At 49.3% G+C, this 25,862-nt stretch overlaps 1 protein-coding gene and 1 long non-coding RNA gene across 3 annotated transcripts in view; both read left to right on the forward strand.

Moving 5' to 3' along the window:
* The window catches only part of USP43 (ubiquitin specific peptidase 43), a 50,239-nt gene extending 35,740 nt beyond the window's left edge, over positions 1–14,499 (forward strand). For both annotated transcript variants that reach the window (XM_082708205.1, XM_082708206.1), the window contains exons 13-15: positions 1,342–1,500; positions 2,582–2,746; positions 12,722–14,499. In XM_082708205.1, the coding sequence (XP_082564331.1) occupies positions 1,342–1,500; positions 2,582–2,746; positions 12,722–13,791 (1,394 nt within the window). In that variant the 3' untranslated portion in view covers positions 13,792–14,499. The remainder of the gene's footprint in view (positions 1–1,341; positions 1,501–2,581; positions 2,747–12,721) is intronic.
* Positions 14,500–16,936: 2,437 nt separating this feature from the next.
* LOC309852053 lies at positions 16,937–24,036 on the forward strand. The gene is made up of 4 exons (XR_014305049.1): positions 16,937–17,022; positions 17,851–17,990; positions 18,600–18,684; positions 23,775–24,036. It is a non-coding gene; the product is annotated as an uncharacterized lncRNA (long non-coding RNA).
* Positions 24,037–25,862: the final 1,826 nt, after the last annotated feature.

The following is a 25,862-nucleotide window of genomic DNA, read 5'->3' on the forward strand; positions in this document are numbered from 1 at the left end:
GTCTGTGATGGAGATAAGGCCTCCCTGAGGAGGGCGCCTACAGGCCCAGAGCTCAGGGAACTAGGGAGGTGGATAAGGGGAGGAGGACCATGATGGGAAGCGGTAATAGTATGTGCAAAGGCCCTGGGGCGGAGTTTGATGTGTTTACAAAATGGTGCAAGCCTGTTGTGGCTGACGTCTAGTGACCCAGGACTGAGGGACACAGATGAGTCTGGAGAAGTAGACGCTGCATGTAGGCCATGGGTGAGAGTTCGGGTTTTTTTTCCAAAAGGTATCGGGAAGCCAGTAAGAGGCTTTAGGCAGAGGCCTGAAGACATGATCTAGTTTGCATAGCTGTCCTCGACGAAAACAAGGTAGAAGGGATTAAGGATGGGAGTTAGAATCCCAGTTGCTAGGGCTCCAATGAGAGATGGTGTTGGCTGGGACTCAGGAGGGGACAGTCAGGGTATTTAAGATGCATTTTGCAAGTAGGATCAGTGAGACTGGCTTTTGGACAGGGGCTGGGGGAAGGGAAGGGAAGGGCAAAGGTGAGCCCCTACATACCTGGTTTGGGAGTAGCACAGGGTTCAACCACCTGTGGCCCATGGGCCAGATCCAGTCACCACCTGTGTCTGCATAGCCCATGAGTTAAAAAAGGTCTTTACATTAAAGGTGATATAAACAACAACAAAGGAGAATCTGTGTCAGGGACCATCTGGGGTCATACTTGACCTGTAAAGCCTGAGCTGTTTGCTCTGTGGCTCATTACAGAAAAGTGGGCTGACTCCGCTTTAGTGGGTTCTGGCTCATTCGCTGAGACATGGAGGGAAAGGAGAATATTTTGTAATTGTTGAGAAGGTGGCGAGAATCCTATTGATGGGCTTTTTCCTAAATGGTTTGTTTTTATTTTCGGGTTTTAGGCAGGAAGGAGGCGTACCATAATCCCAAATGAGTTTGTTTTTTTTTTTGCATACTGACACAGGTAATGCATTTCAAAACTCCCCGAGGACCTGTGTGAACATTGACATTATTGTCTGGCTCCATGATTTAGGGTTCCCTATTGTTGGAGATTTTTGCCTTAGCGAGGGCTGCAGCGTAAGGATTCATCTTCAAGTCACGGCACGCTTATCTCAGTCAGCATCAGGGAGCGTGACAGATGGATCTTTCTGAGTCCACAGAATTTATCTCTGGTCAAAAATGGACCGATTTTTCTCATTCAGTTACAAACATGTCCATTTTTCAGCTCTGCTTATCTGAAATACCTTTCTGGTTTGGTTTGTTTTTGTTTTTGTTTTGTTTTTTGTTGTGTTGGTGGGGTCGGGGGATGCCAGTAATTGGCACTTGGGGTTTGGACCTTTGCAGCCTACTGCCGGAACTCTCTGGATGGCCAGTGGTACAGTTATGACGACAGCACGGTGGAATCGCTCCCAGAGGACGAGGTTAACAGCAGAGGGGCTTACATCCTGTTCTATCAGAAACGGAACAGCATCCCTCTCTGGTCAGCCAGCAGCTCCCTGAGAGGTAGGTGTTTACTGCTCAGGAAGGAGAGGGGAGCTAGAAAGGTACTCGGCCGAATGATGACCAGAACAGGGAGGACGCATGGGATCTGGCCCGGGGAGCTCCTCCTGCAGCACAGGGATTTGGGCATGACAGGCCAGTGTCCCATTCATAAGGAACAATATCAGGTAGCAGGTGCCTCTTGGTGGTTTGTTTCCCTGTCTCTCTTGAGCCAGACTTTAGTTTTTTGTTTTTCTTAAAAGATTTATTTTTCTGTTATTCGAGCCAGAGGCAAGCACAAGTGGGAGAGGCAGGAGGGAGTACCAGGCAGACCCCTGCACTGAGTGCAGAGCCCGATGCAGGCCCCAGCTCACGACCCTGAGAGCATGACCCGAGCTGAAACCCAGAGTCAGAAGCTCTACCAACGGAGCCTTCCAGGCGCCTCTCAAGCCAGACTTTAATTTCACTTGTGCACACACTTGTGTTCCTGTTAGGAAGGGCAGGGTGGTTGTGAGGGACTCGGGGCCTCGATAATAAACTTAGCGCCTTCACCGTACCCAGTGCCATGTTCGTTAAACAGCCTCAACTTGGCTGTCTGGAGGGAGAAAAAAAGAGGTCAGAGTTGACCTCCTTAGGTGATTCATCTCACTCACAGTCCTATCCTTATCTTTGGAATGAGAGAGCTTTTTAAAAAAAAATACTCATATTTTCTTCCTAATAATCATCAGAAGGTCAAATTAAAGTACCGACGCCCCCAGAGGCCTGAATCCAAGGAAGTCTGCCTGCCTTTTTCAGGAGACAGAATGAATGAAAACACAACTTATGTAGACAACCAGAGTCGGTGACCAAAGTAAGGGGAGGGACAGCCTTTCAGGACCCGTCCATGCCCTGACCTCTGTGCCTGAATGCCTTTCCCTACATTTCCAGCTTGGTCACACGGCAAAGTCGTCAAGGGGGCTCTCTTCTGGTTCTGACGTTTGTTTATGTCCTTCTGCTCTGCTTCTGCAGTCCCAGGGCTCAGGGGTGGGGGTCCAGCCACGCAGGGTCCTCCAAAGCACAACCAGGTGGGGCAGCGCCCAGCCTCCTCCCTGTGTTTACCCCACAGGTTCCACCAGCTCTACCTTCTCTGATCACTGGCTCCTTCGACTGGAGAGCAACCACGGCAGCGCCCAGGGGAGCTTGCTATCCTGGAGCTCCAGCCCTGGCCCCTCCCGGCCCCAGGAGCCCGACACTCCCAAATTCACCACCAGCCTCCCTGATCAGGAAAAGGGTATGTCCTCTCATGTCGGCCAGATTGGCTGCTTTTTATTTTCCATTTCTGGGACTCAGTGGCTTTGGGTGTAAAGACTGCCCATCTCGCCTCTGAGACCAGCCCTCAGCCTCCCCCTCCCTTGTCCACTGCCCTCCAGCGGCAGGTACGTTCCCTCTCGGCTCCCTGGAGCCTTGTGTCTAATGGGGACGATGATGTGTAGATGAGTAAATGCGTTAATGGCATGATGAGAAGCAGGGACCGGGGGAAGAGGTAGGTCATCAGAAGGATAAGTTTTCTAGGCGGGGTTGCGGGGGTGAGATGTCCCATCACAGGGACGGGGACAAGTGTGGGAGGGCAGGTGGAGAGCTGACCGTGGTTGTCCCGGCTAGATAGTGGCATCGGCCCTGGCATGCTGGGTAGGGGGCGGTCAGATTCTGGGTGTATGGGAAACTAGAGCTAACAGGGTTTGCTGCTCTGGGGCATTAGGGAAAGAAGGGAGTCAGAGAGGACTCTTGGCTGAGCATCTAAGCAGGTGGCCCGCACTGCAGGTTGTGAGACGAGAGAGGGAGAGGTCCGTTTTGGAGGGAAATTCCACACGGTCATTTCAAGACCCCTGTAGGACTTCAAGTCGGGATGATAACCAGGGGAGACTGTAAATAGTTGAGAGCCCTCAGCACGTGGATGGCACCGAAAGCCCAGGGAAACTGGGAGGACAGAAAGGAGGAGAGCCTGACGCCACGCCCCGCAGCTGCCGCCACATCCGGTGTCGGAAGCCAGGGGTACCTACGGAAGCAGAGTCTTTCTGGAAAAACCGCGAGCATACGTGCACCCACGTGCCTGAGTGCGTGTGTGTGTGTGTCGTGCAACCTGTGTGTTCTTCCCTCGGAAAGAAAAGCAGCAACATGCTCTGATTACTTACAGTTTCCAGGTTTCCCATTAGCTCCAGAATTCGTTGCTAAAATAAGATTATTTTTTTAAGGAAGTTTGACATACATATACGGAAAAGTGCATTCATCACGCATGTCTATCAGATGAATTATCATAACAGGTACACACTCACGTAACTCTCGTCTGGTGAAGACATAAAAGGTCCGGGGCCTCCCCCACACCCCGGTTTTCTCTCTCCAGCATCACTGTCTCCCTCCTTTCCAAAAGGGGATACCATTCTGACTTCTAACACCATAGATCCCTTTGGCCCCTGTGGGAACTTGGCGTCAGTGGATCCCTGCCGTCCATACTCTTTCCCGCTAGGCTTCCTTCGCTCAGCGATCTGTGAGATTCGTGTATGCTGTGTGTAGCGGTGTTTCTTCCACTTAGTTCCATGGGTCTGAAACAACAAAACAAAATCAACCCTCAACCAACTGGGACACAGAAAGTTCTCTGCACAAAAGTTTAAGTGTCCACAAGCGAGCGAGTGACAGACAGACATTATCGGTTGATTGTTCACTCCGGTCAAAAGCCAAGAGCAGGGATTTGGGAAGAAAGCAAGCATGATGGGTTGGGGGGTGGGGTGGGGAGACTCACCGCCTTCTCTCCGTGGGTTCTGAAATGGACCTGGGACTGGCCTGGAAAGTTCGGCTTGGTCATCAAGGGAAGCACCTCGAGTTACAGACGGAGGGATCCTTCAGTTGTTTGGTGACTGTCCAGAAATCCCTGCAGGTTTGCCGGGGAGCACACAGGAGGGGTCCTCTGCATGGGAGGTGGGCTGCCATCCTTCCCGGCATCTCCACCTCAGCGGATGGGTCCGCTTCCAGCATCAAAACCTCCTACCTTGCAAGAGGCGTTTATGGTTAATTTACATAGTCTGCTGTGGTTGCTTTTTGGGGTCGTTTCCGGTTCGGGCTTGGTTCGGTGTTTCTCAGGGTTTGGCATGTTGGTAGACGAGTAGGCAGAACACGGATAGGAGCGCCCCACATGCCTATGACATCTGTCCAGTTTCCTTAGAATGCGTTTCTGTGGAAGCAAAATGTTTAACGAAGTATGTTAGGACTCACCCTGTCTGAGCACTCCTCTTCCCCTCTCATGATGGACATTTTAGGGTCGCATCTGGCGAACAAGAAAGGCCTTCTTTTCCAAGCTTGCCCATCCCCATCAGCATGAGCCATGGGCGAGCTCATAGATCATCCTGGTTCTGTTCGGTGCCATGGGGCCTCGGGCCACTTCTCACTCCTCCCGGGCAAAAGGCATTTCACACCTGCCCCCACCCCCACCCCCAGGGAGGCCAGCTTGCGAGATGGCCCGGCTTCTCAGCCTGGTGCTCAGACAGCGGTCAGGCCCAGCATTCGAGAACCACCCCCCACCCGCCCCAGAGAGACAGGGCTAGGGTATCTCAGTTCGTCACCTGCATCTCCAGGAGGGTGACATGAGAAAGCTGAACCTCGGAAGTCACCAGTCGCCAGCTTGCCTCCTTGGAATAGGGATTAGGGCTGCATATAGACGCCCCCCCCCCCATACCCCGCTCCACAGCTGCCTGGTGTAAATTGCAAAACCAAGTTTATTCGCGTGGCCTTGGCAAGAGCCTGGCCTCCAAAGGGAGCGTTCTCTCTTGAGGTTTGACTGAAATGGTGATGGGATTTTGGAACCTGTTGAGACGGTCGAATCCAGCCTCTTTTCTTATTTTCTGGCCTGGGCAGGATCTGACTCCAGCATACAGGTTTTGGTGACGGTTGGTCCCGTGCCCTGTCCCCGTGGGTTTGGGGGAGAATTTTGTCACTGTCAAAAGGAATATTCAGGTTCTCTGGAGAGGAACATGGACAGCTGGGGAGTTCTGTCTTTCCAGTAGCTATACTATTAGATTTCAAAAGGCATTTTAATCCATTTATTTATTTTTCTAAGATTTTATTTATTTATTTGACAGAGTGCACCAGAGAGCACAAGCAAGGGGGAATGGCAGAGGGAGGGAGAGAAGCAGGCTCCCTGCCAAGTGGGTAGCCCAACATGGAACTTGATCCCAGGACTCTGGGATCATGACCTGAGCCAAAGGCAGATGCTTCACCGACTGAGCCACCCAGGCACCCTAAGTGCATTTTAACCGACAGCGATGGACCCAAGTTTTGTGGGAACTATAACATCTGTCACTGGGGACCGGTGTAGGGAGAAGCTCTTCAGGAAGGAGGATGTGATGGGGCACCTGGGTGGCTCAGTGGGTTCAGCTTCAGGGTCCTGGGATCAAGCCCTGCATCTGGCTCTCTGCTCAGTGGGGAGCCTGCTTCCCCCCCTTTCTCTGCCTGCCTCTCTGCCTACTTGTGATCTCTCTCTCTGTCTAATAAATAGAATAAATAAAATCTTTTGAAAAAAAAAAAAGGGAGGATGTGAAAACACCTTACTTTTGCAAATTTTATTGAAAAAAAAAAAACAAACAAGACCCTGTGAAAAACAGTGGCTGGGGCCCTTCGCAGAAGTCCGCCCCCCATCCCCAATGCCGCCCCGATGCAGAAAGGGGCCCTGGGATTTCATCCTTTCAGCAGACATTTATTTATAAATTATCCCTGTGGTTTTTATTGGGCCTTGGAGACTTTGCTTTTCATTTTATCAGTGCTTTACCGGTCCAGACTGTGTTATTTCTGGGTTTTATTTCCATTTTGAAGGTTATCTGGGAGTTTCAAGCATTTATGATTTGGGGGGGACGTGATATCTCCCTTTAATTCTTTCTAATTTTATGGGTTGTGATCCCAAGAATGTGGTTTTCAAAAAGCACTCCCTTATTTATGACCAGGTTAAGTACACATTCATTATTTCGTCTGTCTTCTGTGTACGCATGAAATAATGCCCGTTGTGTCTTTTTTAGAGGGATACGAGCTTTGTGTTGTAACTGCTAAATGAGGTGCGTTGATTTTGGGATTCACTTCACCTTGTCTTTAAATTGACTTTATCAGGGACTGCCCGGCTAGGAAGGAAGTCTAACTATTGCAACCTTCCTGTATGGCCGTGTTTTTAATCAGGTATCCAGAGACTTCAATAATTTCTGCTTTATATTTTCTCTGCTTACTGTTAGGTCTTCTTTATAAACTGTCTGTTTTCATTATAATGTGGCTCTTTATCTAGCTTGATGCTTTTCATCTTAAGTTCTACGTTGTCAAGGGGCGCCTGGGTGGCTCAGTCGGTTGAGGGTCCGACTCTTGATTTCCACTCAGGTCTGGATCTGAGGGTCATGGGATTGAGTCTCTTGTTCAGCTCTGGGCTCCACGGAGAGCCTCCTTGAGATCCTCTCTCTCCTTCCCTTGTGTCTCTCCCTCTGCTTGTGCTCTCGCTCTCAAATTAAATACATAAAATCTAAAAAAGAAAATTCTATCTTGTTCAAGATTAGTTCTACCCTTACCTTCTTTCTTTTTATTTGCATTTGTCGGGTATCATTTTGCTATTCTTTGCTTTATGAATTTTTCCTTTGGAGCTAACTTTAAGTGATTTTCAGTAAACACTGTTGCAGTTTTATTATTTTTATTGTATATTTTTAATGTCAGAAATTGAGAGCTTCTCTAAAAGGGGAGCGTTCAGTCCATTGATACATCTTTTTTAAACATTTGATTTATTTGCCAGAGAGAGAGCATGCACCAACAGGGGGAGTGGCAGGCAGAGGGAGGGGGGAAGCAGGCTCCCCACTGAGCAGAGATCCTGACGTTGGACTCAGTCCCAGGACCTTGGGATCATGACCTGAGCCGATGGCAGATGCTTAACCGGCTGAGCCACCCAGGTGCCCCGTGTCCATTCATAGAATTTAAAGTAACAACCATAAACTTGATTTTGTTTCATTGAAAAAATTTTTTCTTATTACTGGTTTTTTCTTTTTTCCTTATTTTTGCTGAGTTGATCATGTTGCTCTTTGTTCCTTTTTTTCCCTTCATCTGGAAGTTCTACCCTGCTTTTCCATCTAATTCATTGTCCCTTCATTTTCTTTCTTTCTTTTTTTTTTTTTTTTAAGATTTTATTTATTTACTTGACAGAGATCGCAAGCAGGCAGAGAGGCAGGCAGAGAGAGAGAAGGAAGCAGGCTCCCTGCTGAGCAGAGATCTTGATGTGGGTTCGATCCAGGACCCTGAGACCATGACCTGACTGAAGGCAGAGGCTTAACCCACTGAGCCACCGAGGTGCCCCAAAATGAGCACTTTGAAATGCTTTTAAGAGTTCCCTCTGGTCTGTTTTAGGAACCCCCTCCTTCACTTTACTCCCTCCCCTGTTAGATTCTCAGAGACGCTCCAGCCCTCGGTTTCAGGCTGTGAGCGCTGAGCCTTTCCAGATCCCACACATGCAAACATCACTTTGTAGCCCCATCGTGAGACCCGGCGGGGGTACGTGGTACATGGGCAGCAGGCTCTGCAGAGCACCCCGTCTTTCTTCTTTCTGTGCTCCTGCATCTTGAGGTCTGGGTTCTGAATCTTCAGTGTTAGGTCAGAGTCCTTTCCAAGGGTGGGTGACACGCCCATCCCTCTGCAGAGACATGGGTATTTCCTTGGACCGGAGCCTGGGTGGCCCCTTGGCTAGTTGGAGGACTCATTGGATTAGAATTCTTCCTCTCCAGTGTCTGTAGATGTCAGGGTTGCAGGTGAGAAGCCTTTTTTTTTTTTTTTTTTCCCCTTCCTTCCTGAAAATCATTTGTTCTTTCTCACTGAAAGCATTTGCGAGTCTGTCTTTGACCTTGGAATTTGGAAATTGCACCTGTATGTGGCTAGGTCTGTGTTTTTGTTCATGTACAACCTACAACCCCCAGAGCCTGACCATCTGCAGACACAGCTTTTCTTTAGGGAAACTGTTCTTTTGTTTAATTATCATCTGACTTTTCAAATACCAGGAATTTGAAAAGTGCCTGGTGGGCCCCCCGGATCCATTTTCTGATTTAGCTTTTCCCTGTGATTTTTCTGTGTCATTTTGCTCTAAGGTGTGAGATGTTCCTTTCCCTTTATCTTTTCAGCCACTGATTTGAGTCTCAGCAGTGACCCTGTGTGCCTTCAATGCATTTACTGCATTTTAAAACCTAGAAGACCTTTTTTCAGCCCTCTCTTGTCCTATACGTGAATCTCCCCGAGAGCTCTTTTTCTCTGTTCTTCCAGTGGCTCTGTTTCTTTGGGGCTCTGTTCTGTTGGTTCGCACGGTTCCATTGATTCTATTTATTTATTTGTGTGTGGGGTGTGTAGTGCACAAGTAGGGGGAGTAGTAGGCAGAAGGAGAAGCAGGCTCCCTGCCGACCAAGGAACCTGATGTGGGACTCCATCCCAGGACCTTGGGATCATGACCTGAGCCAAAGGCAGGCTGCCCAACCAACTGAGCCACCCAGGTGTCCCGGTTCTGTTGATTCTTATTCTCTGACTCCCAGACCTCCTTCAATGGGTTGTTGTTTTTTTGTTTGTTTCTGCCCATTGTGGCTCCCTCATTCTTGGGAGTGATGGAAGGGTCGGTGGCCTTGGCTCCCAAGGCAGCCCTTCCCCCTTGCCAGCCTCATCCTCCTGGCCTCGTCACAGAGATGGAGGGGGCTCAGCCATGTATCTTGTCCTCACCCTCTAGGGGACCAGAGGATAGTCAGGGAGTCAGGCTTGCCCCAGGTTGCCTCTGCAACCAGAGATGATGAGGTCTCCAAATACAGATGGGGGCAGAAGATGAGAACCCTTAGTGGAGAGCCTCTTCTCCCTTGGTTACAGCCTTGGTGGTCTGTTTGCTGCTTCCCTGACCCACCAAGCTCACTAGTGCCACAGGGCCTTTGCACTTGCTGTTCCCAATGCCGGCATGCTATTTTCCCCCAGTCTCCACATGGCTTCTTCCTCCCTTTCCCTCAGGTCTCTCCTCACTCCTCTGTCGCTGACCACACTACACCCCCTCATTCTTTGTCATAGCTCTCAGCACTATATTCCACGATAGCAAACATTGTTGCTTTCTGGCAAACCCCCTTAGGGACAGGCACTTTGGGCTTTTTTTCCCACAGCTGTATTCCCAGCACCGGAAATAGCCCTTGGCACCCAGCAGGCTCTCATTACGTATCCCTTGACTGCGTCAGGGGGTGGCTCTAAGAGGCACAGTGGAAATCTTTGCACAGACTGAGACCAGTGGACCCGGAGGCTGGTCCTGTTGTATGGGACTAAGGATGGCTGGGTGGAACCCGCCCCTGCTCACAGCACGCATCAGGAGGTCAGACTGATGCCTGATTTCATTAGCCGAGGAAACAGAGTCACAGGGGAACAGATAGGGCATTTCCTAGGGCAGCATCTGTCATTCCCAGAGGCATGGTGCAGGCGGGGGCTGTGCCCTCCAGTTGCCCGGCCACGGCCACCATCGGTGTGAGGAGGCCTCGTGGGACCTGGGAAGCCCATCAGGCAGGCCCTGGGGTTTCTATATCCTTCAGGAAGGACTTAACTACTTACGTCTTCAATGTGGCTTAAGGCTCTAGGCCCTTCCTGCTTCCCAAGCTGACCAAGTGTGAACAAGGCCACAATTCCAGGGTGGGGAAGAACCCTCACTTGGGCCTCTCTGAACGCCACCTCTGCCTCCAGCTCCCGGTCTCCAGGAGGTCCCCCCAGGGACGAGCAGGAGCAGCTGCCTCCCCTCCCCCAGAAAGGAGAGCTCTGTGAACAGTAAGCATCAGCGTGGGCTCTTTCTTGTCCCTTCTGTCTGTATATCACACCCACCGTGCCTCCCCTGCTGCCGTCTGGAGAAAGAGGAGGAAGGGCTTGCGTGGGCATCTGCAGTCCCCGTGCAAGGGAGCTGCAGGGGTGACATGGGCCAGGCCCCCAGCCTTTCATCCAGGAAGAGGGGCCGCACTGCCAAACCACCTGCCAGGCTGCCAGCTGTGTCCTCTTGTCCTGAAAAGCTGAAAGTCACAGCTTTGTCCTCCAAATAAAAGCTTCCCTTTCTACCCTTCCCAGGGTTGTGGGCAAAAAACATGCATGTCTCAGACCCCAGGATGGGAACTTAATGGGGGAGCAACAGGGTCCATCGAAATTGAAGCTGTAAGCTATTTTGGGCGACATTATGTTTCTTGCTGACCGATCTGAGGAAATGCTTTAAAGAAAATAATACCATGTGAAAAAAAATTATTAAAAGCCACCAGAACGGTCCAGGGCAGGTAAAATTCCCCAGGAACCTCAGATGCTGTCATACCCCTCCAGGCACCAGTGGGCACTGGGCTCTGCCTTCCCATCACCTCTTCCCCAGGAGCCGGCACTCCCTGAACTTTCGCCCGTCCCCTGAGAACCCTGGGTCCCTCTGCCTCGAGTTCATCCCAGTTGGCTGTGCTGACAACAGGGGTGTTTTATGGAGGAGGGGTAGGGCTGATCTCATGCTCACCGGTGTGTGTGTCGGCTGTGGGCCAAAGGCTGTGTGGTTGACATCAGATCTTCTTCGAAATGCATGTGACTGTCCCTGCACCGTGTGGTTCGTGCGGGTGAAGCTTCCCCCCCTTCACAATGACAGGCATCTTGGACATCAAGCAGCAGGCTGAGCCCGGCTGTGGATGAGCCAAGGCAATATAATGGTTCAGTGACCAATGACTGCGAGTTGCTTTACTTTTTGCATTTATTATGTTAAAATACACAGAACGAAGTTGATCCTTTTGACCATTTTAAGCACACATTTTGGGTGTTCGCATCCACGCCCGTGACTCTTTTCATCTTGTAGATCTGAAAGTCTGTCCATTTCACAGTAATGTGACACCCTCCCCTCCCCTTCGCCCTGGCTGCTACCTGTTCACTCTCTTTCTCTCTGGTTTCGACCCTTCTGAGCTCCTCATGCAGGGAAATCATGCAGTGTTTGTCGTTTTGGGACTGGCTGTGGAAGTTGCTCAATACTCCATCATATGAATTTCAGGATGGATTTTTTCTTTTTTTAAAGATTTTATTTATTTATTTGACAGAGATCACAAGCAGGCGGGGGGGGGGGGGGAAGCAGGCTCCCCGCTGAGCAGAGAGCCTGACCTGGGGCTCGATCCCAGGACCCCGAGATCATGACCTGAGCCAAAGGTAGAGGCCTTAACCCACTGAGCCACCCAGGCACCCCTCAGGATGGATTTTTTTGATCTCCGTAAAAATCCCCATTGGGATTTTGATGGGGATTGGGCTGATGCTGTAGATCAGTTGCTTTGGGTAATATCATTTCAGCAATATTAAGCTTTTGAATCCATGAACATGGGATGCCTTTCATTTCTGTCTTTAATTTCTTTCTTCTTAATGTTTGTAGTGTTGTACAAGTCTTTCACCCCTTCAGTTAATTCCTAAGTATTTTATTCCTTTTGATGCCATTGTCAAGGGAATTGTTTTCATAACTGTTTCTTAAGAAAAAATATACAGCCATGGTTATCTGTGTATTCCCTTTAGAAACAGTAAGATTTAGGAAAGAATTAAGAAGAAAATCAACCACACACAGCATCCCAGGGCCCCCTTGGTGCCTTGTCACTTTAGTGTTTATTGCACACACGTGTGCAAGTGGGATCACATGGTTTTTCTAGATTCTCATTTCACATTACACATCAAAAATGTGTTTCCAACTACAGACAGGTGCTGCGAAACACACAGTGAAGACAGTAAGTGGTAGCTCTGATAAAACTCAATGCACATTTGATTTATTTTTCAGTCCGGGGTAGGATAATCTGAGAGTCTTGCACTTGAAAAGTACAAGCACCTAGTTTGACCTGGAAAAGGAGGGACTTTTGCTGAGCATTCTGCTTTGTGCAAATACTCAGCTATAAATGAAAATGATGTTCTGCCGTAGGACTAGATTCCTCCAAGACTGGGCTTGACCTGGAGTCTGGGCTGTCTGGGCGTGTAGCTCCCTTTTTTGGCACTGGCTTGCCCTGTGGCTTCGAAGAGGTAAATGAATTCCATGGGACAGCAGGTGCACACATGAGTGCTCCCAAGAGCTAGAACCCTGGGGTCCTATGTGCTGATGTGTCCCCGACCCCAGTGCTGCCTGATGCATCAGAGATCTCAACCCATGTCTGGTCGACGCCAGGCATCATAGTCACTCAATGCACCTGGAGGGAAATTTGGGCACTGATGTTCTTGGTGTCTCTTTCAGGAGGGTTGACGTCCAAGCCTTTGGTACGGGGCATACGAGGTCGAAGCATCAGCATGAAGGAGCCCACCCCTTCCAGAGCCAAACAGGGGCCCTTCAAGACCATGCCCCTCCGATGGTCTTTTAGACCCAGGGAGAAACCCCTGGGTGCATCCGCTGAGCTGGTGGAGTACTTGGAGTCCAGGCGGAGGCCCCGATCCACGAGCCAGTCCATCGTGCCGCTGTTGACGGGTGCTGCTGGCGAGGATGTGAAGTCGGACGCTGCCAGCTCTGCTCAGGGCGAAGAGGGTGGGCGAGCCACTGAGAGGCCACCGGCTGGAATGCCCTGCCCCTCGAGCCACGCCAGCCCCTCTGCAGCCCCCGGAGTCCCAGATGGTCTGAACTCGAGGAAAGCCAAGGAACATGAAAGTCAGGAGATCAGGCTCCCCAGACAGTTTGACCTGCCCCTCATGGTGATGCCTTCAGTAGGGACTGAGAAACGAGCCCGGCCCGAGGGCCAGAAGACCGCGAACTGCAATGGAAGTAGCCAGGCAGGGAGCCACGGCAGGGTACCCTCCCCGACCAAGGAGCCTTTGGGCCCTGCGGTGTTACCTAGAAACAGCGCAGACAACCGCCAGAATACCTTAGCCAGGATGAGAGCCAGCGTGGAGGCCAGAGACCCTGAGGCAGACAGATTCCCACAGGGGACCCTCACCTTGCTGAGATCTGTGTTTTGGAAGAAAGAGCACAAGCATAACAGGGCGGAGGCGGCCCTCCGGGCATCCCCAGGGTCCCTGGCGAGCAGCAGGCTGAGCCCGGCTGTGGATGAGCACACCCGAGGCTCCTCGCCTTCCTTCCAGATCCGAGAGAGCCTGGCCAGGGCGCCCGCTAGCTGCGTGGAGAGGGACGTCTGGTCAGCACCCAGCTCTCTGCGCCTCCCTCGCAAAGCTGGCAGGCCCACGAGGGCCAGTGCCCTGGGCCCGGCACAGAGGACAGTTCCCGGGGACCACACTCCTGTTGGCACCTTGCAGAAGGTGAAATACCACACCCTTTCTTTAAGCCGGAAGAAAACATTACCCGAGTCCAGTTTTTGATGGTGTGTTCCAGTCCCCTCCACCCCAGCCCCCACCAAGCTGGTGAGCTCGAGACAGAGCAGCTGCAAGAAGCTTCTTTTGTGTCAAGAGTGGGCTTTCTGGAAGCCAGTTGTCTTGTGACCCCTGAAAATTTAAAAAAAAAAAAAAAATTTTTTTTTTTTTTTGGTCCCCACCTCTAGATCTCCAACATAGCATGTCCAAATACCTTCCCGTACCGTTGGGTGCTTTCATACGCATCAGCCACGAGATGGTGCTGTTGAGTCGACATTACCGGTTCAGGGCAAGAAGGGTTTTGTTTCCCTAATTCCCCCGCCTGAGGACATACTGGGGAGAGAGATGGCAACGTGGCCCAGTTAGACAGCATATAACCCTGCAGAGAAGCCTCGTAAATAGGAGCCTAAGACATCAAATCAGTTCTTGCCACAGGCTTCTCTTTCTCAAATCTCTAATGCTTCTCTGGGATAAAGCCTTCAAGATGCCAAAACCTGTCATAGTGACCTTCAGGCAGGATTCGGGGAGAGATGGAACAGAAGTGATTGAGATCATAGGAAGATATTTAATATATAGCAAAATAATTGTATTATTGTTTTTCAAGTATTTAAAAAAAAAGAACTATTTTGATACTAGGAATAGAAGTTCTCTTTAAGAAAAAAATTAAGTATGAGATCTATATACAGTTTTAATAAAAGCCCATTGGTGAAACATGCAGACGGCTCTCTGAGTTATTCACATTTAACTACTGATTTTTTTTCCCCTCAAAGATTATAATTTTAAGTTATCTCTGCACCCAGTGTGAGACTCAAATCCACAACTCTTTGAGATCAAGAGCTGCCTTAGGCTGGCCAGGCACCCCTACCAGTGATCTTGTTCTGTTCCCGCTGTGCCAGCTTGGCTCCGTGCTGTCGATATCAAAGTAGTGACCTGAGTTGTGTCTGAAATTTTAAATAAATTGACTTTGCTGTCTTTAAAGAAATGGGAGTCCCCTCAAGTCTCTATCTGGAGGACTTGTACTTGCAAGGTCTGAGAGTCTGAACCTGTCCCCATACACTGGTAGCCGACCATCCCGTTTCCTTGAGCTTTACTCTCTCCTTTCTAGCTGCTCTGACAAATATCCCGTCACTAATTCTTACTGGGAAGCTGCTACGCCTGACCCTGGGTCTGTACTTAGTCTGTTTTCTAGAAATACTTCCTCTCCGATGGGAACCAGTTGTACAAGACATTAGACTCTAGAAATTAAGTTTTCTTCATACCTATCGTGTGACTCATTAGTATGTCTCAGCTACTTTTATTTTTTTCCTTAAGGAAGAAAGGAGGTTTTTTTTTCCCCCCCCTAGTGAGAAAGACTTTTTTTTTTTCAACATTTTATTTATTTTAGAGAGAGTGAGCAGGGGGAGGGACAGAGAGAGAGGGAAATACTCAAGCAAACACCACTGAGTGCGGAGCCCAACCAGGGGCTCAATCCCATGACCCTGAGACCCTGAGATCATGACCTTAGCAGGAATCAAGTCAGATGCTTTAAGCCACTGACCCAGCCAGGTGGCCCGAGAAAGACTGCTTTGAACCACAGTTCCAAAATAGGAAGAGCTGAGAGGACCCAGCCACTTGGCCCCACAGGGTGACATAGAGGCCAGTAATCCGTGCGCTTGCATTTCAAAAGGCATCGAGGTTCTCCAGTGTGGAGTTGGCAAGTCTCTGGCAAGGTGCACCACACGTGTCGTCTTGGGCTCGGGGAGTCTAGGAATCCTGCTATTTCCAGTTCTTTCCTTCTCTGGTGGTGCTCATTTGTTATCTTTGGCTCCCATGCCCTTCTAAGGTCAGTCTCCCTTCCTCAGTCCTCTTGGGGATTGGGTGCTGACTCATGTGTACCCTCTTGGTTTCTCCCCTAGAAGGTCTCAACTTTGGGGGATCCCCTTGGATACCATGAGCAGGTCCCAAGTGTTAGTGGTGGTGTCCGTAATGCGTCACGGGCTGGAGCGTTTTCCCTGGATGCCAGACTTGGAGGTTTAGTAAGAGAAGATGACACATGGACCTTGGTAGCTATGTTTGCCATCCCAGGTCTTCCATGGGGATGCCCGAGACCCCTCGGTGTCCCCTTCCCTGAGCCTGCTTTTCCCTCTATAGGAACCTGGCAAGAAAGGCTGTGAGAATAAGTGGGAAAGGATTTTGATCTTTCCAGAATGAATTTCAATTTAATGGTTTTCCTTCCAGGAAAATTGGTCTGTTCTCCTTAAGCCTTGTTTTCTTATTCTTTAACAAGTGTGTGAAATTTCTGAGGGAAATCGAGCTGTAGCACCCTATTTTGGAAGTCACAGTTAATGTAAATTGGACAAAGTTGGAGGCATTGACTCCAACTGATGGGTTCATCGACTCCAATTGATGGGTTCCTGTGAGCTTTATCGATCCTTCAAACATCCTCTCCAGACCCCAATTTTCTGAGTGGACAATGTAAGAGTCTCGGGGCACTTGGGTGGCTCATTTGATTAAGTGCCCAACTCTTGATTTGGGCTCAGGTCATGATGATCTCAGAGTTGTGGGATTGAGCCCCGCATCTGCGCTTAGTGCAGAATCTGTTTGAGATTCCCTCCCCCGCCCCCTCTGCCCCCCAACTTGTGCTCTTTCTCTCTCTACAGTAAATAAATCTTTTAAATAAAAAGGGGTCTCTAATGAGAGCCCTACTCTGAATAGGTTAAGAAGGTGTGTGTAATCGCTGCATTCATGGTAGAAATAGGCTAGTCACACTCCCTTCCGAGTCCCGGTCTCTGAGCTGTGCAGGAAAGGACTCTAGACTGACACCTGCCTGCTGCAAATCAGCCCCACCAAAGAAACAACGCCAAGGTGGTCAGAGAAACACTGGGTCGGAGGGGCACCAGCTCCAAACCTAGGTGTGGAGAATTAGAAATAACTCCCCCTGTAAAGATCCACTTCTGGCTTTCTATTGCTGAATTCTGAAATGTTCTCCCATCTGTGGCTGTCTGTTATGATGCCGTAGATGAACGTTCATCTTCGTGGCCCTGTCTGGACCCCAGATACCTCGACAGTGACACCTGCATCACTTGTGACATCATGACGAGGTCACAATAGAGCCCGGGGGTCGACATCCTGAAGGTTTCTGTGGTCACATGTTTTCCTGCAGAGGAAGGCAGTCCCCTATCGGACACAAACATAACAGGCTGTGGTGCAGGACCAAGACGGGCTCGGTGTCTTCGGCAGGATGGAGGATGAAGATTAAGGGTAATTCCACTCTGACCAGAGCACTGCGGTTGGGGATTCTCACTTAGAGAACACGGGACTTTGGACCGATTGGAGGACCGGACCTGAGTCACTTCTCAGATGGTCTGAGCAGCCAGTCGGGGGCCCCAGCCGGACATTGAACCAGATCCTCCGCGACCCGGGACCTGAGTCTTGACTTACCCTGAGAGACCAGACCCTGGTGCCGGGCTGCCTGGCGTTCCCAGCCCCTGTCTGGCTGTTTGAGTTTGGGAAGTTAGTTTTGCTCTGCTGTGCTTCGAGTTCCTTCTCTGTGAAGTGAGGATAACAACAGCACAGGATCCGTCGGGTGGTTGCGGGTACAGAGGGAGCTAGTTAGCAAACATTAGTTAATCCCTGTTACAAGGGCTCTGAGCTGCCGGGAGACGATCCCAGTCAGTCGTGCTCTGAGAACCAGAGGTCCTCCTAGTCCTCGGAACAAGCTGGTTTACAGTATCGGAGGGTGACAGAGGGTACATCCCAAGAGGGCTAGCAGGAGACATTCACAGGAGGCCAGGTAAATACTCGCATTGACGTATAATCGATTCTGGAGGTTTGAAAACCTGTTCCACTGCCTTAGAAATGGACTAAAGTTGACTCCGTTTTTAGAGATCCTGGAACTTCACCTGTCTGCCGTTCCAGCCCATTCAGGGGCCATATTTATTTTTGTCCCTGGCCGAACCCAGGCAGTTCTTACCCGGGGAGTGTTCCAAACCGAGATGTTGACGAGTCCACTGGCAAATCTGTGAGATATACCAGGAGTCATGCTCCTGAAATCTCTGTGACGTTACCCAAAATTCTACTTTCTTTCAGGGGGTTCAACCCTACGTGCCGGGTCATGGCCAGCAGGCGCTATTCAAGCAAAGGACTTCCAGACATAGTCGTTTCCTGTCCTTCTCGCCACATCCCAGAATTCCCCCTGATAGGCTGGATCTGAATGGACTGGCGTGCAGGTGCCTGGGGCATCCTGGTGGCGGGGGCCGTGTCACACACTCCTTCATCAGACCTAGGCAGCCAAGCTACACAGACTGAGCATGCCCTCACCCTCCAGAAGGAAAGCGCAGGTGCTCTTGGCCTAAGATGGGAATCCTGGCAGACGGATCAGCTCACGGCCCTTGCCGTGGGCCCCCGGAATATTGCTCTCTTACTCCATTTACTTTCCACCTGAGCCAACACCTCTGTTTCTTCTCCCCTTCTACCTTTTCCTTCTCCCCTTCTTCCCATGCCTTTGCTCATTGATCAAGGGCCCTCCAATTAGGTCCAGCAAGCACATGAACAGCCCCATTAATGTCTAAATCACAGGGGTGGGAGAGATCAAATTTAAAGAACACTCCACTGTCAAAAAAGTGGTCTGACCCATCTGTCAGGTAGTGATGCTCTCTTTTCTCCATCCCTAGATGGGAAGTACAAATAGAGTTGTGCAAGTGACCAACAGCCTTTTTGTAGAGGACCCAAGTTCAAATTCAGAGTTTGCTATTAATTAGGCCTCATGGCCTGTGTATGGATGTCTTGCCCCCGCGGCAACCTCACAAAGTTGACCCCACAACTTCATCTTTTTTCAGGAGCTGAGGACAATGCCACCTCAAATAGAAGCATCCACAGCAGCCTCAAGGCAGGTCTCTGACCCTCGAGTGCAGTGGAAATACGGTAAGCTGCCTCTTGGGGAAGCTTTGCCAAAACGAGTTCCTTCGAGATTCTTCTGCAGATAAAGGCAGCTCAGAGGAAGGCATAGTTAGGTAAAGGGAAGAGGCTCACGATATGGGGGGAAAGTAGCAGGGCTTACAGACAGCATCGAGGAGTCGAAGAACGACTCAAGAGAGCTTCAACCGGAAACATGGCTGGTCTGAGTTTTAGAACCAGTCACACACTGACCAACGACGCCTCAAGCCAGTCACTTCATCTCCCTGGTCTAACTGTGGTTATATGCAAAATCCAGAAGGAGGTCCTTGCAATGGGAAGGGTCCTTCAAACTCTGATAATTCTTTGATGGCACTGGAACATGGTTCTGGAGCCAAACTTTCTGGAGTCTGTGACTAGATCTGTTCTTTACCAGATTTGCAGTTTGGGCATATCCCTCCCCTGTAGCTCGAGGATGATGGTGGAGCATCACAGATGGCGTACCCCGCAGGGTTATTGTAAGGATCATACTTATTTGAAAGAGTCACGAGAGTGCCTAGCCCATAAAAATGCTACGCGGGTCTTTGTTTTTATTATGCCTCTTACCTTCTCATCGAGGTAAGCTTCATAAGACCTAAGGCAAGATTTAGAAAGTTCAGGATGCAGGAAAATAGTTCAGCTGGGGACACGGGCTCGGTGGACAGGCTTCAGTTGTGGCAAGGAGGACATAGGACATACTTAATTCTCTCTTAAAATTGAGGGAGCCCTTCTCTTCAGCTCCCCACCAGGACCCTGTGTCTCCAGGAAGGATGAAAGGAGACGACGCCTCGACTTGCTGTGTGCCCAGCATCTTCTGCTGGGTCCCAGAGTGACAGAACCATACCTGTGCTCGGTCCCCGATCTTGTTGCCATGCGTTGTGGGAGCCCAACCAGGAGACAGAAACCACAGGGGAATTCAGACAAGTTTAATATAGAGAAATATACTGCCTGGCAAAATTTGATGGGAATGTGGCCTCGAGGGTATGCAGGAAAGCTGCTCTCAGGAGGGGCCCCCCGGGAGGCACACCAGTGCAACCTCCAGAGGGGGTGCTGAGGAAGGCTCTTGGGGGCTGCTGGCTACCATGCATACCCAGCACTGAGAAGACGTCTATGTGCTAAGAGAACCAGCAAGAACTAGAACGAGGAGTCCCTTCTTTCCGCAACACCTCCCCAATGTCCTCTGCTGACAAAACTTAGCGTCATGCCAACTGGAAAAGGAGAGATTTTAGAAGGTCCAAATGCCTGTTCAGAGCAGATAATGAAGTGTGCATTAGAAGGCAATGTGTTGATAACTGGTACCAGCTGTGTTTTTCCCAGTCCCATGTTCTGGATTCTTCTGGATGAGCAGGGCACCTGTCATGGGTCCTATCTTTATGCAGGTGCCCTTCCCCTAACCCTGCAAAGGCTTAAGGAGACCCTATGGGCATGAACTCCAGGCTCTGTGCATTTCCAGTCCCCTGAGCTGCCCACGTCCGGTTTTCAACTTCATTTCCATTACCAGCACCTACGGTGCTTCACTGAGAACATTGTAACACCTTACAACTTTCACCGTTTTCTTTATGTCTGCTGTGGGGACTGGAGTTGACCCAGAAGTACCAGGCACCACAGTGAACCGTTGCACGCATCCACAGGGACACACGCGGACACGGGTGGGATATTTGACACCTTTTCATTTGCAAATCCACAATGTGGTTTTGTAAATAAAATCGCAGATAGGATCCCCTGTTAACATCATCTTGTAGGTAACTTGATAGTGGGAAGGGGCCTCATACATTTGATCGTCATAAAAGAACAATAAACACCATTGGGAACAAACCGGAGGACGCCTAGGGGGGCTCCGTCGGTTAAGCATCTGCCTTTGGCTCAGGTCATTGATTCGAGGGTCTTGGGATGGAGCCTCGAGTCCATCGCAGCTCATCGGGGAGCCTGTTTCTCCCTCTCCCTGCTGCTCTGCCTGCTTGTGCTCTCTCTCTGTCCAAATCAATCAATGAATCAATCTTAAAAAAAAAAAAAAAAAAAAGACACAAGTGAGAAGGAGCACCGATCTTGGAGTAGTGCAGACAGGGTGGGCAGGGCAAAGACCCACATATGGGGTCTTCATTGGCCACCGCTCCTCCCTCTCTTCCCCGTGCTCTCCTCCCCAATTCCCAATCACGGAGGTTCTCTCACACCCCTTGCCCTTTGCCATTCTCTCTTTCTGGAACACACTTCCCCCTCCACCTGGAAGATGTCCATGCAGGCTTCAAGCCTCAACTCAGCCGTGACCTCACCTTGGGGAGCCCTCTGGACACCCCGGGAGGCACCTGGCTCCTCTGTATGCTTGGGTTCCTACAGAACTTCGTTCGGGATGGCCCATGAGACCCTCAGAGCTCGAACGTAGGAGCTGTATGTGCGTCTCACCTGCCTGCATGGCTTAACCTAGTCAAGCTCCTTAAGCAACAGAAGACCAGAAAGTAAAAGCCTGGACATCCCTTACCCTCGCCGGGCCTCAGACCAGGGTGGTCAGAGTGGTCCCTGTGAAACTGCTCAGGACAGTCTCCTCCTGGACACTCTGGAACCTTCTCTGAGTCAATCCCCGGTGGCCAGGGATGGGCCTCCCCCTTCCACCCCGCAGAGGCCAGCCGCCTGACATGCTGAATTTTCTCTGCAAGCCCACAGCCTGGGGTCCCTCTTTGTTTCCCAGGACAGGAGGACGACACTGTAGACTCGAGCACTGTAGACTCGAGCACTGGAGCACAGTCAGGACTGAGCTCCCTGGCGCCCTCACCAGGAAGGAGAGGGAGCACTGAGGCTGAGCGCGTCTGTGGACTACTTCGAAAAATCCAGAAGCCCGTTAAGGGCAATGCAAGCCTGTCAGTAGCCTCCGACATCCTGAATGGGGCCCATGCTCAGCCTTAAAGTAGTGTCTTAGAAAGGGCACATGATCTGTGGGGGGGGGGGTCTCCCCATGATGGAGGGAGCGGAAAATAGTGCTTTCATAACCAAGTGGGGGCAAAGGACGACCATTTGGGAAAGCATCTTCAGTATTTTATTTTATTTTTAAAAAACATTTATTTTAGGGGGACAGAGAGTGCGAGTGATGGGAGGGAGAGAATCTCAAGCCGGCTCCCCTGCTGAGCCTGGTGCCCGACGCAGGGCTCCATCTCACGACCTGAGATCATGACCTGAGCTGAAACCAAGAGTCCAGTGCTCAAACAACTGAGTCACACAGCTGCCCTACATCTCCAGTGTTTTAAATGTGTATTTGCAAATTGGAAAGAGGCTGGCAAGCTAGGAATGGTATATAGATTCTCAACCGCGGAGACTGTGCCCTAAACACTCAGATCGGGTTTTCATGAAATCTAATCCCACTCACTTAAACCTAAATTTCACAGAGAGGTAGAGGAAGACTTTCATGTATATCTAAATGTGTTGAAAGATTGGAAAACCCGATTTGGGGGGCCAAAGTTTCTCCTGCCTTCTCTGTCCCATCTCAGGTGTGAGGAGTATCTTTGAACCCCGGAGGGCAGCCCCAGACATTGGGAGGTGGAGGGAGGCAGCCACATTCTCCAGGGGCCTGTTGAACCATGCATGTTGTAGTCTAGGGACAAGAAGGCCTTTCATCCACATGTAATTTTTTTTCTCCTGCAGCGGGGCCCAGGATGTCAGAGGATGGGGGGAAGAGGGAAGGTATGGCTTGGTGGCCATGGGATCAGCAACGTAGATTCCCCGGGTCACCCAGGCTCGAAAGTCCTCAATGAGGCAGAGGGCTGTGCCCCCACCGCCCCGCCCCAGGTACAGAGCCCGGGGCCACGCCTCCTCCTGGCCTCACAGATGCCTGCGCCCCCGGGAGCACTGGATGCTGTACACAGCGGAGGCCGTGGGATCTGCTGCGTGCTAGCTCCCATGTCCCAAATCCCTGGAACCTGAGACCACTCCCTCACATGGCAGAAGGGAGTTTACAGGGGGAAAAAAATGTGAGTCAGTTAAGGACAGAGAGGTGGGGTGATCCCCTGGATGATGGGCGTGGTCCCCGCTGTCAAGCCCAAGGTCCTAAGGAGACACAGGCAGAGGATGGTCCAAGTCAGAGACAGAAGACAGTGAGGATGGTGACAAGGTCTGGAGAGGCAGACTTTCCGGGGTGACAAGCAGCTAGTCTACAACACAGAACTGAAGCCGACTTTCCGAATAGTTTTATTTGAATGAAGAGTATTGTTGTTACTGATGTTTAAACATTCGAATCAGGTGAGTCAAAATCCTACCAGTCTCTATTGAAATACCTATGGCCCTGAGTGGTCAGTCACTTACCCTGTGTTGATATTTTTCCGATCTGAGATGCTCCTTGCTCAGTGTGGGTGTGTGAGCGAGAGAGAGAGAGAGAGAGAGAGAGAGAGAGAGAGTAAATGTGTACGTGTGTATCTATATGTAGTAGTGTATTTGTTTATGGCCGTCTGTCTAGTAAATGGATTTTTTTTTTTTTTTTTACAACATACAAGCTTCAGGCACTCAGTATTTTGAAGAGTCCTGAATGCCAACATGAGGCATTTAGGTTTGGTTTTTTTAAAAGATTTTATTTATTTATTTGACAGAGATCACAAGCAGGCAGAGAGGCAGGCAGAGAGAGGAAGAAGCAGGCTCCCAGCAGAGCAGAGAACCCGATGTGGGGCTCGATCCCAGGACCCTGGGATCATGACCTGAGCCGAAGGCAGAGGCTTTAACCCACTGAGCCACCCAGGCACCCCTTAGATTTGATTTTTTAAATGAATCGGGATCGGGGCATCTGGGTGGCTCAGTCAATTAAGCATCTGACTTCAGCTCAGGTCATGATCTCAGGGTCCCGGAATCGAGCCCCACATCGGGCTTTCTGCTCAGTGGGGAGCCTACTTCTCCCTCTCCCTCCGTACTCTTTCAAGTAAAGAAATACAATCTTAAAAAAAAAAAAAAAGAATCAGGGACTTGGGAAAAATCTGAATACAAGTATGACATGGGAAAAGTCTCAGGACTTATGAAGATACTGCACTGACCATAAAAACACCACCCTCAGCAAATAACCCTAGGCCAGTTGGCAGAGTGTAACCTGGGTGATCTTTTCTGTTTTCCAGAAAGCCAACACAGCGCAAGGACCGGGACAGAATCAGGGTGAGATGTGGAGCACTGGATTGGTGGCAAGGGACCTAAAGCCTATATTTTTTCTTTTAAAATATAAGGACTATACTTACAGAAAGCCAAGAATTACAGAAAGGTAAAAAGATAGGGGGGAAATCACTTTTTGATAGGAAGTTTGGTTTCTAGGGCTGTTTTCCTCATGATTGATCAATTCTCTCAAAGGAATTCTTTCAACGTTTCTGGCTGGTTAACCGAAAAGCTATTTCAAAATTATTTCATTATAGGGATGCCAGGGCGGCTCAGTCAGTTAAATGTCTGCCTTTTGCTCAGGTCATGATCTCAGGGTCCTGGGATCGAGCCCCACGGTGGGCTCCCTGCTCAGTGGGGGGTCTGCTTCTCGCCCTTCCTCTCCCTCTGCCTCTCTCCCCCTGCTCAGGCTCTCCCTCTGTCTCAAATAAATAAAATCTTAAGAAAAAGAAATTAATTAAAAATCAAGTGTTTTTTAAAAAATGTCTTCATTAAAGACTAATAGATCTTTTGATGGGTTAAGAAATGTTTATTGCCTTCCATTTGCAAGGTACGGGGATACTGTCATCCACACATTGTGATTCCTTAAGTATAATTCTGTATTATGTAATTATCATATTTTGAGCAGTTGTTTTGCTTTAAAATGACATAGTATATTTACAAAATGTATACAATCTAAGTGAATCAACCCCTTCCTCCTGACCCTATGTGAATCTCATCGCCCTCCCCGGAAGTAACTCTTGTCATCTGTTTGGAATGTTTCCTTCCGCATCTCTCTTATGCATTGCTTTTATAGGAAAAAGCATGTAATTTTGGTCCGTTTGTGTGTTCCCACAATCGCTTTTCTGCAACTTGCTTCTGTAGTTCAACAGTAGGGCTGGGGTATGTTTCCCTATTGGTGTGGATGGACACACCTCCTTCCTTCCAACTCATGCTCTGTGTGCTATAGGGCTCAGGTACCTGTGAGTTTTTAAACCCCTACTGATGGACATTTCTTTTTATCCCAGTGATTCTGATGTGTTTGTAGTCATAATCATGGTTAAGTTCTTTTTTTTTTTTAAACAAAAATATCTTTTATTAATGTGTACCCACAAACGAAACTAGTCACAAAGAGTCCCTCATACTATCATGTACTCATAAAATTATCTTAGTGATTAGCAATTAGTGAAAAGATTGGTTCTGTTACTCCTTAAAGACGTGCAGAATTTCTCAAGTTTAAATATCTTACTTACACCAGTGTCCTAAAGTCCCAAGATAGACTGTAGAAAATGGAACCTCAATTGTCTTGAAGGATTGAAAACAAAACTCAATACATTCTACAAGATGGATATACTCACAGGAGGGAATTAAGTATTAACTAAATACCTCCCCTTCCTCCCTTCTCACCTATTCATCCTCTACAATACACATTTTTCTACAGCATAAAATTAGCCAAATTACCAAGTATCAACTTTTCCAAAAAAGATACATTACTCCTGCTCTCCACAAAAAAGTACCATATAGCAAAAAACATATGAATGCAACACCACTGAAATTACTTACTGAGCACTAAGGCTAAATCTATTATTGCAAACTCGACCAAAAAAAAAAAAAAAAAGGCAAAGATAAAACCCAAAAAGCTCTTTGCATTTCTGTAGTGTTTTCCACTTTCCAAAGACTAGAAGTAACAGGTCATTGGAATTACTGCTACACATCAATACAATTATGGGAATAATTATGCAAGATAAGATTAGAAAATGCCAGCAACAAGATTCACCCTAATGTGATCCAGTGTTTCTGTTAAGAGGTAAGACTAGAACTCAGGTCCTAGTCCTAATTCTGTGTACCACCTCCTTCCCCACATGTTCTTACATACTGTTTCACGGAATGTTACTGGGTAGGCTGGTAGTCCCTGTGCTCATGGGTTTCAAGTAAGTTTTGGAAATGCTGGGTAACATGAACCAGACTCTCAGAACTTTTAATGTGCCATCATAAATCTCCAAGAAGGGTATGGAGAATAGAGCTGTCAGAAATTCAAAGTGCCAGTCACAGAGCAAGGGACAAATGTATGTGTGCAG

This window comes from Mustela nivalis, assembly GCF_964662115.1.
Source record: "Mustela nivalis genome assembly, chromosome: 17".
Lineage (NCBI taxonomy): Eukaryota > Metazoa > Chordata > Mammalia > Carnivora > Mustelidae > Mustela > Mustela nivalis.